Raw genomic sequence first — 20,434 nt, 5'->3', positions numbered from 1 at the left:
GCTAAACTCTTGGCTAGACTTATAACAGCCTCAGGGCCAATAGCCTAGTAACCTCCTATGATCCTATGAAATGTAATGCATGTCAAATGTATTGATATTAGCTGCATATACCACTATTATGAATGAACTATGTCACATCTTTAATGTTATATAATCTTTTACAACCTTTATGACAGTTGGGCAACACATGTACTCAGGTAATACACTAACAATGACACTGACAGTGAATAATGTTTTCCAGATTGTGCTCTGTGTGACTGTGTGTATGTGTACACACACACACGTGTACATATAACCATAATGTTAGCAAAGCTAACATAAACTACATTGGCAATGCATTTTTTTTTTATCTTGAGCACTAATGTTACAACAGTCATGCATATAAAAATGAACACTGTTATAGTGCTCTTTTAAAAAGAACTTGAAGTAAAATAGCGTAGTACATTTTTTGGAATCCCACCCACAGTGATGAACTACATATTTTTATGCTTTTTTCTTTTCATAATCCAAAGTAAACAAACTGTGAAAGGTGTAATATTTGTTGTGCCATATTAGTATTTGATTTTTCCTGGCAGACCGTGATATGCTTCAGTTTCTCTTATCACTGTTTCAAAATTTCCCTATGTAAATAATATGTTATATTTATTGCTATAAATATTTGCATTACAGTTCACTTTTAAGGTAAGAATGTATAGATATATTCTGCAATATAATTAGTGATATACATTTCACATGTGAAATAATATGATTTTTTTCACCATTTTCTGCTGAATTTGTAAAGGTAAAGCTCACCTAAAAAAGGCAGTTATACAGCATGAAGAAGCAATGAGGCTCCATGGTCTCTGTAAGATCCTGCGAAAAATAGATATACTACAGGAAGTGTTGTCATTTGCTCATAGACGATCACTGAACAAATATTCTGAAATAGACAATGAAGATGATTTTTTTGAAACTGTAGAGCCTCCTGACATACATTGTAAGTATTTTGGTTTTCTTTATAAGCAAATGAATTGTATTTCCTTGAAGTGCGTCGTTTTTTGCATTATGACTTTAACTTGCTTTTCTCCAAGACACCTTTAACTCTTAGTGAATTTCATCATTCTCTAGCTATGCCAGTCCAGTTTTATTACATTTGCAGACTTCTTTTCATAACTTTTGTAGTCCTGCAATGTGCCGTACAAGTATAATTTATTGGTAAACATTCTTTTGCTTTCTGTCATTTCTGTTTTCATTGACATCATTATCTTTATTCATCTCCTGGCTGTGGATGAAGAGCTATTTTTGGACACAAAGTTAATTTCTAAGTTATCTCTGTGGAATATAGGCCCTGCATTGCATTCATTGGATTTTGTATAGGTATTGTGGGCTCTAATTTGCTTTCTTTTTCAGCTTGCAAGAAATGGTGAGGTGGTTCAGTTAATAAGTAATGGATTGCATTTTATAACACAGCATGAAACTCATAATTCAGTTGTGTTTGGAACTGCTGCCATAGTCAATATGCCAGTGCATTTCAAATAGTTTGCCTTTGATACTGGTCCTTACAAACAGCAGTTAGATTTTTTGAGTTTAGGAAAACCTGTAGAATTGGTGTTAGCTTTTAAATTCATTAGCCACATATCAGTGTTTGCACTTGTCAGTGACATTGTATCCACTAAATTAGTGGAAATGCCCAGCAGTAGGATACTATTATGTGACCTAATAGCAAAAACAGATATTTTAAAATCTACATTACGTTTCTGGTGCATTGCGAATCACTGCTGTAATTCCAGGACTGAGATTTTCATAGTGGTGTAACTGAAAGTGTGAATGAGGGATAATACCTGTAAACGCTATATGAAATCTATAGTTGTTTTTGAACTGAAGATACAGCAAAGATGTTAAATATGAAAACTGTGCAAATCCCTTAGTTCAGGAAAATGCAGCAGAGCTTTAAAAAGTGAAACTATTCTAGATATGTACAACCAAGCTGTCACATACACACACACACACACACACACACACACACACACACACACACACACACACACACACAGACTGAAGTACAGATGAGAAGAGAGACTGCCTGCTTCATTGGTATGCTTTTTTACATATATTGATGGAAATGGGACCTGTTAAAGTTTATGAAATGCCCAGTGTAATTGAGGTCATGTCTTTACGTTTTGGCTGTGAGTCTTTTGCATCTGCTAAATGGTCTTAAAAGGCAGTAAAAAATATGTCTTCACTGAGTGGTGAAAGTAGGACCAGCTAACTGGTAAGGAATATTTTTCTAATGTCATCTGTTTAAAACTTTTATATTTTGCTATGTGAGACTAGATTTTTCTATACATTTGATTTTCAAAGTGTATTGCCCAATTTCTTTAATTCAGGAATTTCATTATTTAATTAAAGTTTATGGCTGGCTATTAATTAGCTGATATAAGTTTAATTACAAAACATCAGTGAATTATAACTGTTAGCATCCATTTTTTTTTTATGAAGAACTACTCAACTATAGCTACCGTATGTTAATACCATGGCTGATCTTTTTATGAGTGTACAATAATTGTGCTGTGGGTTTCTCAGATCAGTCTGTCTGGTGTCAGTGTGTTACTGTAAAAGCAAGAATGCGAAGTAGCATTGCCATTGCACATGAGAATATAATAGTTTTAGCCAAACTACAGTTACTGTTGACAATGTCAAATGTTAAAGACAATGGGTGGAGGGTATGGTGTATGAAATCCTTGGAAAGCCCGTGATTATAACATTGCTCTCCTGTGGTACACTGTTAGCCTTCTTTGAGTGTGTCAAGCACCGTCAGTAGTGTTCATTTACCATAGCCTGTTACGGGTATATTATAGATAGTGAGCATTGTCAGGGGTAGGGTTTGTAGGGCTATCTCTACCATATTTATTGGTGCACTGGTGGGATTTTACAGATTGTGCTTGCTTAGTTTTGTAAAATACTTTTTTCACCCAAAGGAGTATACAGTCTTGCAGCCGTGACGTAGATATACAAAATGCACATTGTGCAGCAAATTTTTATTCAGGAAATAAATTAGGAAACAGGCCAAAAAATGAGTGCTGTAGAGCTTGGAAAGATGTGAACTGTATAGCTGATTAAGGAATGTGAATTAGTGGAATTCCCACACGCTGGCCTAACCAGTAATTAGTTGATAGCAGCCTTGCGTGCATTTAAAGTGCATTTCACTAAGTCTGGGGACAGCCTGGCAACAGATGCAGCTTCAGAGCATGTAGAAAAAAACCACCTCAGTACATCCCCTGGTCATCTCAGAATTCATCTGGAACTATGCAGGATCCATGTGGAGTTGGAAATGAGATACCTGGATGTCAAAGCAGATGAAGACAGCATGGGGTACAAAAGGGAGAGAGGGCACCAAGACTGAGGACTAAGAAGAAGGATGGAAATCAGTATTAGCATGAAAAGAAGATGCACATGAATAGCCAAGGTGAAAACACATCCCTGGATGCCAAGGACATTTCTGAATTGTTTCTTCAGCACAGAGAAGGAAATGACTGATAATTTTATTAAAAATTTTAAATGTGCATGCAATCAGCAGCTAATGTACCAAATACTGGATTAGTTGATCCTGTTTATTTATTGGCAAGGCGATGCATGTGGTTAGCAAGTTGAGTGACATTGTCTTGATTATATAAAAGTTAAAACTTACCCACTGAATGCTTTAGTGCTACCCCAAACGCTTATAGAAGAAAATATATTGAACACAGCAAAAAAGCATTGGGCAGTGCCAGTTATTTTATTACAGAAGCATACACATATTTTAACAGCTGGAAGAGTGGATGAGAGATAGCACTAAGAGACCTTATGATTAAAGGAATAAGCACTCAGCACTTTGTCCTAGGATATGAGAATCTGACTGAAAGTCTGGAAGTGTAATATTACTGAGCAAATGGACAGGACGATGACCTTTGTCTAACCTTCATAACTGCACAACAGCTCTTTACCTAGCATACAAAATGGGCATAAAGGAACCATCAAGGACACTCAAAGACATCACAGCAGATTCTAAAAGCACATCAAGGTTTTGAGTTTAGGTGTTTCAGTGTAATGAAGTGGAGCATGCGCAATGGAAATGTTCACAAAGATGGATTTGGAAATAAAAGCCAACTAAGGAAGCTAGGAAAGGCAACACCACTGCAGTGGTGGATTGTCTTGACACAAAAACCTATTCCAAACTACCACAAGGGCCTGCACCCTTTCCTGGTAGAAGGGTATTAGAAGGCATACTGCATTACACAAAGCTGTTACGTTTGCTGTTGTATGAAAATGACATTATTTGCCTGGACAATCTACGGCATTTGGGGTCATGAGAATGACTGTTTTTTACATGCCATTGGCCGTATATGGATTGAGAAGTGGAGCAGGGACTCAAGTAGCTTATTGTGTATAATGACATCCTAGCAAATGTCTTGATAGGAAATTATCTATTGATAAACTACCTTGTGTACATGCAGTTACACAGAGCCAGGCAAGGACACAAAAAAGACCCATCCAGTGTCCAGACCTCTGTTGGTGATGTTACTTCTTCAAGGAAAGAGCTAGACAGTATCAGCAAACCTAAATCTGAACCACAGATGTGAACAGGTACTACTCTTCCTTTGGAAGGAGGGTACTTTTGGAAAGAACCTAGGTAGTAGTAGCAAGCCTAAATCTTACAGCTGTCAAAAGATGCGAGACTGTTTGGAAGGGGAAATGGGTGAGAATAACAAAGACAAAGTTGAGATACGTGCAGCTCTGTTAACACACCTTACAGGAATTTTAGCAAATGTACTACAAATTCTCAAGAGCTTGGGAATCTGTAACTGGAACCATGGGTTATTGTACAGAGAAAGCAGCTCTGAAGGGGTGTGATAGAGCAGATGGTAATCCACAGAGCCTGTTGTAAGGCATATTTAGCTATAGTCCATGATACTCATTTTCAGATTTTGTAGACATAAAATGCACAGAAAGATGGCTTCTGCAAATTTTTTATTGGCCAGGTATTGGACAATGCTTGAGAGGTTACGGAAATGTGTGAGCAGTACTAGAAGTTTGACAAAATGAAATAAAGCCAGGATGGTTTTCATGCTTCCTCATTTTATTGAAAAACTATTTCAAAGAGTAGCCATACACATTCGGGAGACTCAATAGTGCCCCAAGCACAGCAGATATGAGATGTATCTTGATAGTAGTACACTTTGCATTTGGCTACCCTTAGGCAGTGCCTCTCTAAAGCAAAAAAAAAAGCAAAAAGCAAATGCTCTGTTAGAAATTTCCCACTGAGTGGGATTTCCCTGGGAAATACTGACAGAAGTGCTAATTTCATGTCAGCCTGCTGATTTGAAAAAAGTGTTGTGGAGTAAAGCAGTTAAAGATTTCCACCTACCATTCATAAACAAATGGTTTGGTAAAGAAGTTTCACTGTGCTTTTATGACTGTGCAAAAATCGTTCACAGACAAGTTCAGATGGAAAATGGATGAGTACTTGCCCTACCTACTCTTTTATGTACAGAAAGATGGCCCAAGATTATATATATTTTTTTTACTGTTTGAATGTCTTTGTACTCATAGGGTGAAGTGGCTTCTAGATTTAATCCATAATGAATGGGTGAGTGAATACTAGGAGTCTGTTGTAATTTTAACAAAACTTTTAGGACTAGGCATAGGGAGCTCATGAGATTGGTACAGGAGCCCATAACACAAGTACAACAGTAGCAAAAATCTGGTATGACCAGATAACTAGAGTTCTAGAATTGTCAGTCAGACAAAAGGTGATGGTACTTATCCCTGCTCAACAGAATTAGCCTCGGGTACTATGGGAGAGTCCCTTCAGTCTTGTTGGAAAGGTAAGTGATGCTAACTATGTTGTAGATGTGTCAGGTAAAAGGCAAACATGTCTCTCAGCGCAGAGAGTTAAGCCTCTCGAGTTATTAATGAACTGCTTCTATCCTAAGTACATGGTTTGATTCCTTTTACCTATGTTTGTTTACTGCATCACACTGACCAAGTCACTTAACCATAGAGTGCTCCTGGATTTCTTCTGAAAATGTCACTTATGTCCATTGGGCTTACCTGGTTAACAAAAAAATAAAACTCTGCCATGTCGACATGAATGGTGGGATACCATAATAGAAAAACACTGGTATCTGATGTTGTCCTTTTCATTCTTTCTGACCGATGGGTTCAGATCTGATTCTTGGGTCCAATTTGGTCGCATATACTAGAGTTTGGATCCAACTCTTGAGCTCCTCTGTCTACCTGTAATGCTCTACTCCATCCCCATTGCCTTCGATCTCTTTTGCTTCCACTGTGGTTAGACGCAGGTTTCACTCTCGAGCATAGTAAGCAGATTTTCTTTTAATAGTTAATTGTTAAATCTTATATAGTTCTTCTTAAAACTTATTTTTTCCTATATCTTCCATCTTAGTAGTCACCGGCATTAGCATTTTCCTGCATTTTTCTTTGACTCTCTAAGTTTTTAGTAATCTTTGTACCATTGTTGGTACTTTTCCTTACCTGTCAGTTTTTTTCCTTAAATACCATAGCTGGTATTTTTTCCTTTCTTTTTCTTCCTAGCTCTTTTTGGGCTAATATTACTGTTTTTTTTATTTGGTAATTTTGGCCTAACAGCTACTTTTTCTTTTCCAAAAAAAAAAAAGTTGTTTTTCTTCATTACTTTTTTCCTTTTAACTTTGTCAGTGAAACCATCTGGATTTAAGAAGTGCACTTCTTGTGGGCATAAGATCCCAAATTCAGATTCCCACAAGAAGTGCATTTATTTCTAGGACCGGACCACTTTAACATGGCCTGTCCTGTTTGCCTACATTTAATCCAAGAGCTTTATCAGACAGGCGTAATAAGCTCATCCAAAGGGTTGCTGCCTGCTTCTTCTGGACTCAACCCCCTTCTAAAATGTCCAGGTCTCTTACTTCAGATTCCAGGGGTCTTCTTTGGAGCTGATGGAAAAAAATCAGAAAAAAATTTAAATCCAACCTCTTCAGATACCAAACCACTTGCCCTTTCCATGGGACAAAAACCATCATTGGATCTGAAAGGGTCGGCTCCTATAGTTAAATTTCCCTTGCCATCTACTTCTTCTTCAGATCCTAAGTCCTTGGATCTGAGAACCATTCAGCTTGCAGAAGCCATACCCCAGAGTACACGAAAAAACCTATCTATTTCTCCTTTTCTGCCCACTCAGTTATTCCAGACTCAGAAGAAACATTGTCAACCCCTTTCCACTGTGTCTACTAGGTCTTCAGAAGTCTGTCAGAGGATGTGGATAGGATGATGGGTAAATTCCTCAGAACTCAGATCCAGATTACGTTTCTTCCAGCTCCATCCCCTACTGGATCTGTGAGTGTGCCTGTGAAGTACATTGTTACTCCCTCTTTGATCTGACCCGTTGTTTCAGAGTCCCAGGATCTGAGATCCTCGAGAGTTTCAGCACTGGATCTGAGGACAATTCCTTCCTCCACTCTGATGGTTTCCCCAACTGGTTCTGCTCCGATACCCTTGGATCAGAGTGGGTCTAGGAGCAGAGATGTCAGTGCTGGATCTGAGGGGGTTGGATAGGGCTCTGTTTTTGTCGGATCCATTCTTTCTTTGGACTCTCAGTCCTGGACAGCTCGGATCCAGTTCTTCTCTTGAGGCTTGGATCCAGAGGTGGCACCAACCTACCCCCTTCAGAAGCTTTGACTCCAGGGGGAGTGGGAAGGCTTTCCCTGGTCCCTCTGCAATCAAGGTGGTAGAAAGGGTTTTTTCTCTCCATAGAGAGCAGTTGTCTCATGTCTCAGATCCTGTTCCCTATCCCTCTTTGGCTCCGAGCTATGAGACCATCAGACCTACTCCACAGGGACAGACAGTTCCACTAGAAGAACTCTTTTCTGATACCTCCTCTGAACATCCCACAGAGGAGGTCCCTCGGAAGAGGGACATGTAAGGAAACACATAGACTCCCCCATGAAGTTTCTCATGGAAGACACTGATTTTGATGAAAATGTAGGCTCCACCAGATCACCACCTGATGATGTTTCCTTTGGTGATATTCTAGAATTCCTTAGGCAGAAAGGTGGCTGTCATGCCAAACTCCTCCTCCTGAAGAATCAGTGTTCCTGGAGGCTTTTGGTGCTGAAAAATCTACCCGGCAGACAAACTTATTGACCTGGTTTCCCACTGGACATAGAAGGAGCTGGACACTATCAAGCCCAATCCCAAGCACCTAGACAAATTTTGTCTCCTCCTTCAGACCATTTTCAGTGGAGCAAAGGAGACACGGTTGATGCTATGGTGGTGGCATCAGCCATTATAAAAGAGCTAGCTGAGCAGAGCTCTTCTGTCCATCTGCCAAACAGGGAGTCTAGAGCGCTGGACAAATTCAGAAAGTGAGTGCCCATCTCAGTTACCTTCACTCAGAGGTCACTTAATTGCTTGAGACATTTTACTAGGATGCGGAGAGGTTTGTCTAAAGAACTATCAAATTCTCTCGAGTCCATGTCTGCTAAGGATTTCAAGAGGACTTCCTCTCAGGTGGTTACTCTTTTGTCTATTTCAAATGCATCAATGAGGTTAATATCTCACACAGCTGAGGGTACCTCATGAGCAGCTGGTTCAGATGTCACCATAAGGAGACATGCTTGGATGTGGCTATGTGACTTTGCGGAGCCCTTTAAGACATCTTTTAATACCTCATTTGATGGCACATCCTTGTTTGGGCCATCAGTTAAGGATACCCTTACCCACAGCGAACAAGAAAGAAAGACCCTGTCTGCCATAGGAATCAAGTTTCTACCCCTGAACTGACTTTTTCTAGAAACCAAAAGAGGTAGTAAGAAGATGTGGTTCTGTAAGTCTCTGGGAGCTTTCCAGGATTTGCATGGGGATAATTCCTCCAGAGGAAGAGGAAGACATTTTAAAGGTAGATATTGTACATGAGTAAGAGGAGGCCCACAGAACCAGGGCTTTAGAGAATCTTCTTCTGACAGGCCCTATCAGTGCTCCTTAAATGCTGCCCGACTGTCCAGTTCTGTAGAGAGTCAAGGGTTGACTCTTTGCAGCTGGACATCTGGACAAATATCACAACCAATTTATGGGTGCTAAGAATAATATCCAGAGGTTATTCCATACCCTTTTTCCTCCTTGTCAGAAAAAGAGACTTCCTGAAGTTCCACCCAGTCAGAGGAAGGAAGCAGCGCAAGAAATACAAAAAACTGCTAGAAAAAGTCATTCAGAAGGTCCCACCAGACCAGAAGGGAATCATAGCTTACTTGCGCATCTTTTTAGTGCTGAAGAAAACAGGAGACCTCAGACCCATTTTGGAGGTAATCAGTGTAAACCAGTATATGAAAAAGGCAAAAATCTGAATGGTCATGGTTTAGTCCATCCTGCCCCTTCTGTACAAGGATGACTAGATGTGCTCTATAGAACTTCAGGATGTGTACTATCATATAAAAATAGACAGGCGATGCAGAAGGCATCTTCACTTTCTGCTGGGAGCCACTCATTACCAGTTCAGAGCTCTGCCATTTGGACTCCACAGCCCCCAGGGTGTTTACCAAATGCATGACAGTGATGGCAGCTCACTTGAGGCCTAAAGATTCCAGGCATTTCCCTATCTATATAATTGGCTCCTCACCACCCCCTCCAGGCATCAAGTTCAACAAACCAGGGACTATTTGCTCCAGATTTGCAGCACCTTGGGCATTTCAATCATTTTTGCCAAATCACAGCTTAGTCCAGTTAAGAGCCTGGAATTCATTGGAATGCTTTTCAATACTACAACCCAGGTGGCATCATTACCTTTCGAATGCATTGCTTCTTTAAGACTTCAAGTAAAGTATATTGTCTGTCATCCTTCTTCTCCAGCAACATTAGTGTTTTGAGGACTATGGTTTGTGTCAGCTGCCATAGTACTGCTTCCCTTAGCACACTTCTTTATGCAAATTCTCCAGTAGACCTTAGCTGTATAGTAGTCTATTCTACATCAGCCCCTGTCTTTACACAGAAAGGTCACCCCGAGTTGCAAGCCCCATATTCATTGGTGGTTCCACCTGCAAATCTCTTTCGGGGTAGACCCTTTGTTTTTCCAAATCCATTTGCCACAGTGACTACAGATGCTTCCCAGTGACTACAGATGCTTCCCAACAGGGGTGGGGGTGGCATTTCTTGGAAGGACATTCCAAAGCATGTAGTCCTCCAAAGAGACCAAATTGCATATCAGCATTCCAGAGGTGAGAGCAGTCCTTTTAGCATTGCAGGTATTTCAAGAATCTCTCCCTCTCTGGATTATTGCGTTTCAGACAGACTATATGTCCGTAGTCTGGTACATCAGCAAGTAAGTCCGCAAGCAAGAAGGAACCCGATCTTGCCCTCTGTGCAGAGAGGTAATGAGAGTGTGGGAATAGGTGATCTCTTCAGATCACTTTCTAGATCACTTTCTAATTGCAATGCACATTCTGAGGAAAACCAACGTGCTGGCAGACAAACTGAGCATGTGGTCTCTCCAGTCACTAGCAAGTATGATTTTCAGGTGTTGGGGTCAACTTTGCTGTGACCTATTTGCCTCTTCTCTCAACAAGTGCAGCAAGTAATTCGCTCTGACCCCACCTCAGGGGGAGTCGCCTAGGGATGGTCTGCTTCACACTTTGCCCTCCGGACTTCTTTAGTCTTATCCTCCTCTTCTACTCCTTCCAAAATTCTTACAGAAACAAGCAGGCTGAAGAGCTCTGTAATCCTCATTGCCCCTTTCTGGCCCCAGCAAGTTTGGTTCCCCTTCCTACTGTCTCATCTTCATTATCCTCTTTGGATACTGGAGCCTCATCAGGATCTCCTGTCTCACCCATTGGGGAGTCAACATCCCAACCTTCTAGCCCTCAGGTTAACCTCATGGTTTCTTCTCTTCCAGTAATACTCAGACACTCCAGGCTCTCTTCTCCGGTTCATGACATTATTTTGGCATCACAAAAACTTCCACCAAGAAAGTGTATAAGGTCAAATGAAAAAGTTTTCTATTTGGGCTTCTAACCAAAACATCAACCCTTTTTTGGTCCCAACTTCTGCATTTTTTTCTTACAACCATTTTTAATGAAGGGGCTAGGTTTTCTACAATTAAACTTCAGTTGGTAGCAGTCCCTAATTTCCATTCAGGAAATAAATATTTATCCCTGGCTTCTTCTAGGTTGTGTAAAGCTTTTATGAAGGGCATTTTTCTCCTCAGACCTCTAGTAAAGGATCCTTCACCACCTTGCAACCTTACAGTAGTTCTTCAGGGTTTAACTCAGAAATCTTTTGAACCATCAGACAAATGTGATCTAAAATTTCTGTCATGGAAAATGGCCTTCCTGGTAGCAATAACTTCAGCAAACATAATTTCTGAACTCCGGGCTCCATCAGCGAACCCCCCCCCCTTTACATTATCTTTCATAAAGATAGGGTTTCTGTACATACTAACCCTTTGTTTGTACATAAAATGGTGTCCGAAAGTAACATCAACTAGTCCATTAATTTGCTAGTCTTTTTTTTTTATTTTTTTCAGTAAGGGAGAGTACATGCTACATCTCCTTTGATGTACATAGACGACTATGTTTTTATCTTAACAGGACAAAGCAGTTTAGAAAGTCAGATCAGCTTTTTGTATACTTTTCCTCTAATCACCTCCGTCAATCAGTTTCTAAACTTACCCTACCTAAATGGATTACAGACTGCGTTTCATTGATTTATTCTCAAAAAGGCTTAGTATTATCAAAGCCTCCCCTAGCTCATTCAACTCAGTCCTTTGCTTACTTCATCAGCCTTTTGGACAAGGACCTCAGCTGATGTCATTTGTGCAGTAGCCACATAGGTTCATAGGTAGGTACTAGGCTATCGGCCTTGGGGCCTATATAAGCCCAGCCAAAAAGGTACCCTGGCTTTTGCCACCCAAGAAAATTATTTTCCTGTGCCGCTGTTGAGCAGAGCCACAGAGGTGATCCCTGGGGTGAATTTCCTATTTCCCATCCAATCATCAAGATTTTTCTTGAAGAGTGCTAATGAGGAGCTTTGTTTGATATAGATAGTTTATTCCAGAGTATGGGAAGTCTCTGGGACAGGAATCTATCCCTCCAGCATGTTCTGTTTATTGTGGTGACAAGGTTTAAGTCCCTAGAGCATGTACCTCAGAGGGATTGGGATTTCTTTAAGTGGTGCATGTCCAACAGCTCTGGGTTTGACACAGCTTTGTATGTTGGGCAGAGATCACCTCTGAGTAGGCGATATGCGATGGAGTAAAGCTGGAGTTTTTTGAGACTGTCTGTGTAGGGCATCTGTTTGAGGCCGGTAGTCCACTTTGTGAGGTATTTCTGCAGCCTTTCCAGTTGTTGTAGATGTCTTGTGAGGTACATACCAAAATGGGTATTGTACTCTATAATGGGTCTAATGAGTGATGAGTAGAGGGGAACAATGACCTTTTTTTTTCTGGATGAGAAACCTTTTGTGATGAGGTGTGCACGTAGAAGGATTTCCTGACTACTGTGGCGATGTGATTAGAGACTACTGTCCACCTTTGTCCCAAGGTCTCTTATCACACTTTCGGTGTTAAGTATACTACCGCCTATGTTGTAGTTCATGGGTACAGAGTTTTTACCAAAGGGAATGACAATGCACTTTTTGACTTTGAGCTTGAGGTCATGGCTTTGACACCAGGCATCTGTCTCAGTGAGGCCCTTTTGTAGGATGTCCACATAGTTAGGAGCTTTGATTATGGCTCCTAGTTTGCAGTCATCTCTGAACTTCATTAGCCAAAGACTCCAAAACACTAAGAAACTATTAAACACAAAGTGGTAGTACTAGAAACGATGAGAGCAGGATGCAGATAAAAAACTGTTTATTCATACGCGCTTTCGGCTCAGTTAATACCGAGCCTTCATCAGACAAAACAGTGAAACTAAGGCACTCAGCCTTAATATACGAAATAATGATTAGTATTCAATTAGTAATCAATTAATGATTAAAGCAACATAACATTTAATGTTCATATACTTGCCAAATCTATGAACTAGTACATGGAAGCATGACACATATATCGAAGTCATACATGCATAAAAATCCCTCTCAGACAGTAAAATATATGTTATATTGTATTAAATAAGTAATGTTTATGAAAAATATTTTTCTAAAAAATATATATGTATAAAAATATATTTTTTTAAAAATATGTAATATATTTTATATAAAATCTGGAATACATTAAATAAACTTTGAACTATAATACATAACAAAAATAGCAACGAAAATGTGAATCAACTGTAAACCCAATATAATAGTTTTAGATATTAACAACTAAAATAAATAATTAATAACATATTGTATTAATTGGTTCCAGTAACAAAATTGGGTGTTAGATATTACATATTAAAAGTTAAAGGCCGTAAACATGGCTCTAGAAAATAATTAATTATCTATTAAGTGATAATAGTTTTAATACACACTTAATTGACAAAACCTCATTCAAGCCTGGAAACATATGAGCATTAGTGATTATCTGCCATCTTAATTCATCTAGCTCAAGTTTTAAATGCCAAGGGCCACCTCGAATATCAATACATCTCTGTTGTAAAACCATAAATTTAAATGAGTGTGCAGGATTATGTAAAATGTGCTTAGCAAGAGCATTATTAGTATCTTTACTGTTGATGGCATAATAATGCTCATAAATACGTTGTTTGAGTTTCCTGTCTGTCTTCCCGATGTAAAAAACACTACAGGACTGACAGAAGGCTACATATGTTACGGCTTTGGACTCACAATTGAACTTGGAATTAAGATGATATATGTGGCCATTAATAGTACAAGAACGACTAACTAGGACATGTTTACATTGTGCACAATGGCCACACTTGAACATTCCCTTAATATTTGAATGTGTGGTACAAATGTCGTTCTTTATTTCTATTATATTTTTCAAATTAAGGCCACGTCTATATGTTATCTTAGGTGTAGTACCTAAAGAATTGGACAGATGTTCATTACTACTAATCAAACCCCAATTTTTATGTAGAATCTTCATTATACAATGAGAATCAAGGGAAAAAGTATTAATGAAACTAGTCTGATAAACTTCATTCCTAACTTCATTAAAGGAATTATCAGTATTGTAATTTGTGTTATATGAAGAATTAGAAGCTAAAACCACTTGTAATGAAGGATTATCTTCACTAATGGAATGATGTATTTGTTGATCGGGATTCAACAAGGGGGCAAAAAAACCCCACGCTCTTTTTTGTTAAACTTCCAATCTCATTGATGTTAACTTTAAGGGGTAACCCCTATTCAAAAACATAGTTTCCAATAAATTGCACTCTTGTTCAAAGTCCAAATCATCAGTTGTCATTCGCGCAGCTCTTACCATTTGGCCCTTTACTACGGCACGCTTCTGATGTTGTGGATGATTACTGGTGTAGTGCAAAAAGATGTTGGAATATGTTGGCTTTCGATAAATTTTACTTTTGAAACAAAGCCTTGTTAAATCTTTTTCTAACCTAATATCTAGGAAATTGGTAAAATGAATTCCTACTTCATAGCTGAAATTCAAGAAAGTGGTTGTCTTAGTTATATTACTAATGAACTCAGGAATCTCTTCTACATTACCTACCCATAAGCAAAACATATCGTCTTGGTACCGCATGTACCAAACCACATTCTTCTGAAAACTTTTGATTCTGATAAAGGTAAGAATACTCCCATTGGGCCATGACTGCGTTGGCAAAACTGCCTCCGCAGGGAGAGCCCATGGCTACCCCTGACTTTTGCAAGTAAAAGTTATTATTAAAATTCATGTAGTTCGTTAAAATGAGGTCCAATAAGGTCGTGACTAAATAGATTGAATTATTGTCTGCTTTTTTCCTAACAAGGAATTCTGAAGTCCATTCTATACCCAGATCATGTGATATGACCGTATAAAGGTCCTTGACATCTATGATTAAAAATGAACAGTTGGACATAAACTCTGATTTGTTAACTGCGTCAAGAAAAGCCCACGAGTCTCGACAAATTTGTGGCTCTGTTTCTAAAAAAGGCTTAAGGACACTGTCCACAAATTTTGCACAGCCATAAGTAGTGGAACCCCTTCCGTCAACTATAATTCTGAATGGTGGGTTATCTAGAGATTTATGAATCTTGGGTGTTCCAAAGATTGCAGGAGTAATACGAGCTAGCATAGACAGAAATTGATGCAAATCTGAGTCAATAGATGTTTCTAAATATAGATCATCTATCACTTGTTTGATTTTATTGTGGGCTCCATTAACCTCATTGAGGGACACATGACAGTATGCATCTGTGCATAATTGAGTTTCTATCCTTTCATTGTAAGCTAACTGGTCCATAAAAACAAGGCCACCGCCCTTATCCGGCTTCATTATTCTGACGTTACAATTCTTAATAAACAATATTAAATCTAATTCTTCGTCAGAGACATTTTTGTTATTATTGTGTAGTCTATAAGGGTTATTGTTCCTAAGTTCCCATATATCTAACTCACATATCCTCTCGAACATGTGCAGTTCAGGATGTAATGGAGGGTTAAAGACACTAGGAACCCTTAATTTGTTATTGTTGGACAAACCATTGTTACCCATTAGTAAGTTTTAAGTTAAGTTTGCGAACAAATAACTTTAGGTCAATTATGGAATCAGCGATGTTCATATTTTTAGCAGGAACAAAGGTTAATCCTTTGGATAGAAAGTCTGCCATATCTTTATTAACCGAAAGGGTGGTATAGTTAAAGATCTTAGTCCCCTTTAGATGAAAAACAGATTATTGGAGTAAAAAAGTAATTGCCAGTGTCTACTACTATCTCTTGCGTTGTCTCTTTGTATTCCTCGTTGTAGACCTGTTCGAGTTCTTCCGCCTGTTGTTGGTGTTGGTATTGCGTCTGGACTGAAAATCCTGGCCAGATTGATTTGGACTTCTCATATTGTTGTTATTTTGATTGATAAGTCTTTCACTACGGCGGGGTAGTTCATTCAGTATTTCTTCTTCATCAGAAAGGGTGACATTGATATTAGTATCAGTGTTACTATGGTTATTGTTATCAGACCCCAAATGGTCATGAGTGCCGTTTTTGTTGTTGTTATTACGGCTATTTGGGGGTTCAGGATATGCTTGCTTATTTGCGTAAGCAAGAATGTCTCTTGCTCTCTCTTTCTTTTTCGTTTGTAGGAGTTTTTCCATAGCTGTATCAATGCTATTGTAAATTCGACAATAATCGAACTTGTAGCGATTAAAGTCCACATGAGTTTTAATAACCTGATCCAGAATATCCAGATCAGTTTTAAAAGAACCAATTTCCATTGTATAATAATTGATTAAGGCTTTCAAAAAATCAAAAGCCTGGTTATCAAATAATTGGAGAAGTTCGTGATGAAACTTGGACCCTACTATAAGACCAGCTGGATACCTCCATTGACGGAGGTCTTTTGGTATAATTTTCTTATTGCGACATTCCTGTAAGTATGAAACTTCCAACTGAAGTTTCCTACATTTATACATCTTAGCGTCAAATTCTTCGATGAACCTTAATAAATTATTGCTATTTGCTTGCGCATTGTTAGAATCACTATCGCAAGCACAATTGTTCTGTTGATCCCCCAAAAAATTATCGTTGCTGAAAAATTTTGAAAAAGAAGGAAAACTAGAGCCTAAATCATTATTAGGCAAATCAGTACTGTTGTTTAAACCAGAAGTTCTGTTAGGTAATTGAGTACTATTACCTTGCCCCGGTGGAATGGAGCGTCCGGATCCATTTGTTTGGTTGCTTGAAACGCCAGGATTCACTGGATTGTTCGTAGAAAGAAGCCTTGCTGCGTACGTTAATTGTGGAGCCAAAACATCCCCATTAGTTTGAATGTGTGTTGGGCTTCCGTTGGGGTTCACGCTTCGCTGCATCTGGTAACCAGGATCCTGGATGTCCCCACGAATATCACTACGAACCGAAGCATCCACTTTCTGAGAGAGTGCTTCAACTCGACCAAGAAGCACTTGGACTAAAGCTGTGAGATTACCTATGGCATCTTCTTGTTGAGAGCCATTTTCACGAAGATGTTCGTTATTATCGTTGTCTTCGAAAAGAAGCTGCGTCCCAGCTCCGTTTCCAGTAGCCATCCAGAAGACTAAAAACTCCAAAACACTAAGAAACTATTAAACACAAAGTGGTAGTACTAGAAACGATGAGAGCAGGATGCAGATAAAAAACTGTTTATTCGTAAGAGCTTTCAGCTCAGTTAATAAGTAGGATAAACAGTTTTTTATCTGCATCCTGCTCTCATCGTTTCTAGTACTACCACTTTGTGTTTAATAGTTTCTTAGTGTTTTGGAGTTTTTAGTCTTCTGGATGGCTACTGAAAGCGAGCTGACGCAGCTTCTCAAGACAACGATAACGAACATCTTCGTGAAAAATGGCTCTCAACAAGAAGATGCCATAGGTAATCTCACAGCTTTAGTCCAAGTGCTTCTTGGTCGAGTTGAAGCACTCTCTCAGAAAGTGGATGCTTCGGTTCGTAGTGATATTCGTGGGGACATACAGGATCCTGGTTACCAGATGCAGCGAAGCGTGAACCTCAACGGAAGCCCAACACACATTCAAACTAATGGGGCTGTTTTGGCTCCACAATTAACGTACGCAGCAAGGCTTCTTTCTACGAACAATCCAGTGAATCCTGGCATTTCAAGCAACCAAACAAATGGATCCGGACGCTCCATTCCACCAGGGCAAGGTAATAGTACTCAATTACCTAACAGAACTTCTGGTTTAAACAACAGTACTGATTTGCCTAATAATGATTTAGGCTCTAGTTTTCCTTCTTTTTCAAAATTTTTCAGCAACAATAATTTCTTTGGGGATCAACAGAACAATTGTGCTTGCGATAGTGATTCTAACAATGCGCAAGCAAATAGCAATAATTTATTAAGGTTCATCGAAGAATTTGACGCTAAGATGTATAAATGTAGGAAACTTCAATTGGAAGTTTCATACTTACAGGAATGTTGCAATAAGAAAATTATACCAAAAGGCCTCCGTCAATGGTCTTATAGCAGGGTCCAAGTTTCATCACGAACTTCTCCAATTATTTGATAACCAGGCTTTAGATTTTTTGAAAGCCTTAATCAATTATTATACAATGGAAATTGGTTCTTTTAAAACTGATCTGGATATTCTGGATCAGGTTATTAAAACTCATGTGGACTTTAATCACTGCAAGTTCGATTATTGTCGAATTTACAATAGCATTGATACAGCTATGGAAAAACTCCTACAAACGAAAAAGAAAAAGAGAGCAAGAGACATTCTTGCTTACGCAAATAAGCAAGCATATCCTGAACCCCCAAATAGCCGTAATAACAACAACAAAAACGGCACTCATGACCATTTGGGGTCTGATAACAATAACCATAGTAACACTGATACTAATATCAATGTCACCCTTTCTGATGAAGAAGAAATACTGAATGAACTACCCCGCCGTAGTGAAAGACTTATCAATCAAAATAACAACAATATGAGAGGTCCAAATCAATCTGGCCAGGATTTTCAGTCCAGACGCAATACCAACACCAACAACAGGCGGAAGAACTCGAACAGGTCAACAACGAGGAATACAAAGAGACAACGCAAGAGATAGTAGTAGATACTGGCAATGACTTTTTTACTCCAATAATCTGTTTTCCATCTAAAGGGGACTTTAAGATCTTTAACTATACCACCCTTTCGGTTAATAAAGATATGGCAGACTTTCTATCCAAAGGATTAACCTTTGTTCCTGCTAAAAATATGAACATCGCTGATTCCATAATTGACCTAAAGTTATTTGTTCGCAAACTTAACTTAAACTTACTAATGGGTAACAATGGTTTGTCCAACAATAACAAATTAAGGGTTCCTAGTGTCTTTAACCCTCCATTACATCCTGAACTGCACATGTTCGAGAGGATATGTGAGTTAGATATATGGGAACTTAGGAACAATAACCCTTATAGACTACACAATAATAACAAAAATGTCTCTGACGAAGAATTAGATTTAATATTGTTTATTAAGAATTGTAACATCAGAATAATGAAGCCGGATAAGGCGTGGCCTTGTTTTTATGGACCAGTTAGCTTACAATGAAAGGATAGAAACTCAATTATGCACAGATGCATACTGTCATGTGTCCCTCAATGAGGTTAATGGAGCCCACAATAAAATCAAACAAGTGATAGATGATCTATATTTAGAAACATCTATTGACTCAGATTTGCATCAATTTTTGTCTATGCTAGCTCCTACTACTCCTGCTATTTTTGGAACACCCAAGATTCATAAATCTCTTGATGACCCACCGTTTAGAATTATAGTTGACGGAAGGGGTTCTACTACTTATGGCTGTGCAAAATTTGTGGACAGCGTCCTTAAGCCTTTTTTAGAAACAGAGCCACAAATTTGTCGAGACTCGTGGGGTTTTCTTGACGCAGTTAACAAATTAGATTTTATGCCCAATTGTACATTTTTAACTATAGATGTTAAAGACCTTTACACGGTCATACCACATGATCTGGGTATAGAATGGACTTCAGAATTCCTTGTTAGGAAAAAAGCAGACGCTAATTCAGTCTATTTAGTCACAACATTATTGGACCTCATTTTAACGAACAACTACATGACTTTTAATAATAACTTTTACTTGCAAAAGTCAGGGGTAGCCATGGGCTCTCCCTGCGGAGGCAGTTTTGCCAACGCAGTCATGGCCCAATGGGAGTATTCTTACCTTTATCAGAATCAAAGTTTTCAGAAGAATGTGGTTTGGTACACGCAGTACCAAGACAATATGTTTTGCTTATGGGTAGGTAATGTAGAAGAGATTCCTCAGTTCATTAGTAATATAACTAAGACAACCACTTTCTTGAATTTCACCTATGAAGTAGGAATTAATTTTACCAATTTCCTAGATATTAGGTTAGAAAAAGATTTAACAAGGCTTTGTTTCAAAAGTAAAATTTATCGAAAGCCAACATATTCCAACATCTTTTTGCACTACACCAGTAATCATCCACAACATCAGAAGCGTGCCGTAGTAAAGGGCCAAATGGTAAGAGCTGCGCGAATGACAACTGATGATTTTGACTTTGAACAAGAGTGCAATTTATTGGAAACTATGTTTTTGAATAGGGGTTACCCCTTAAAGTTAATAACATCGATGAGATTGGAAGTTCAACAAAAAAGAGCGTGGGTTTTTTTTGCCCCCTTGTTGAACCCCGATCAACAAATACATCATTCCATTAGTGAAGATAATCCTTCATTACAAGTGGTTTTAGCTTCTAATTCTTCATATAATACAAATTACAATACTGATAATTCCTTTAATGAAGTTAGGAATGAAGTTTATCAGACTAGTTTCATTAATACTTTTTCCCTTGATTCTCATTG

General features: G+C 38.7%; 1 protein-coding gene across 1 annotated transcript in view; it reads left to right on the top strand.

Annotated features, from left to right (window-relative positions):
* RHPN1 (rhophilin Rho GTPase binding protein 1) overlaps nt 1–20,434 on the top strand; it is a 1,554,789-nt gene that overhangs the window by 1,320,745 nt on the left and 213,610 nt on the right. Inside the window, exon 11 of the mRNA XM_044067337.1 lies at nt 782–976. Coding sequence (XP_043923272.1) covers nt 782–976 — 195 coding nt within the window. The remainder of the gene's footprint in view (nt 1–781; nt 977–20,434) is intronic.

The sequence above is a fragment of the Protopterus annectens genome, chromosome 3.part1 (assembly GCF_019279795.1).
Source record: "Protopterus annectens isolate FY-2018-M chromosome 3.part1, PAN1.0, whole genome shotgun sequence".
NCBI classification, from domain to species: domain Eukaryota; kingdom Metazoa; phylum Chordata; order Ceratodontiformes; family Protopteridae; genus Protopterus; species Protopterus annectens.
The sequence above is the reverse complement of the archived record's forward strand: the minus strand, read 5'-3'. Positions and strand labels throughout refer to the sequence as shown.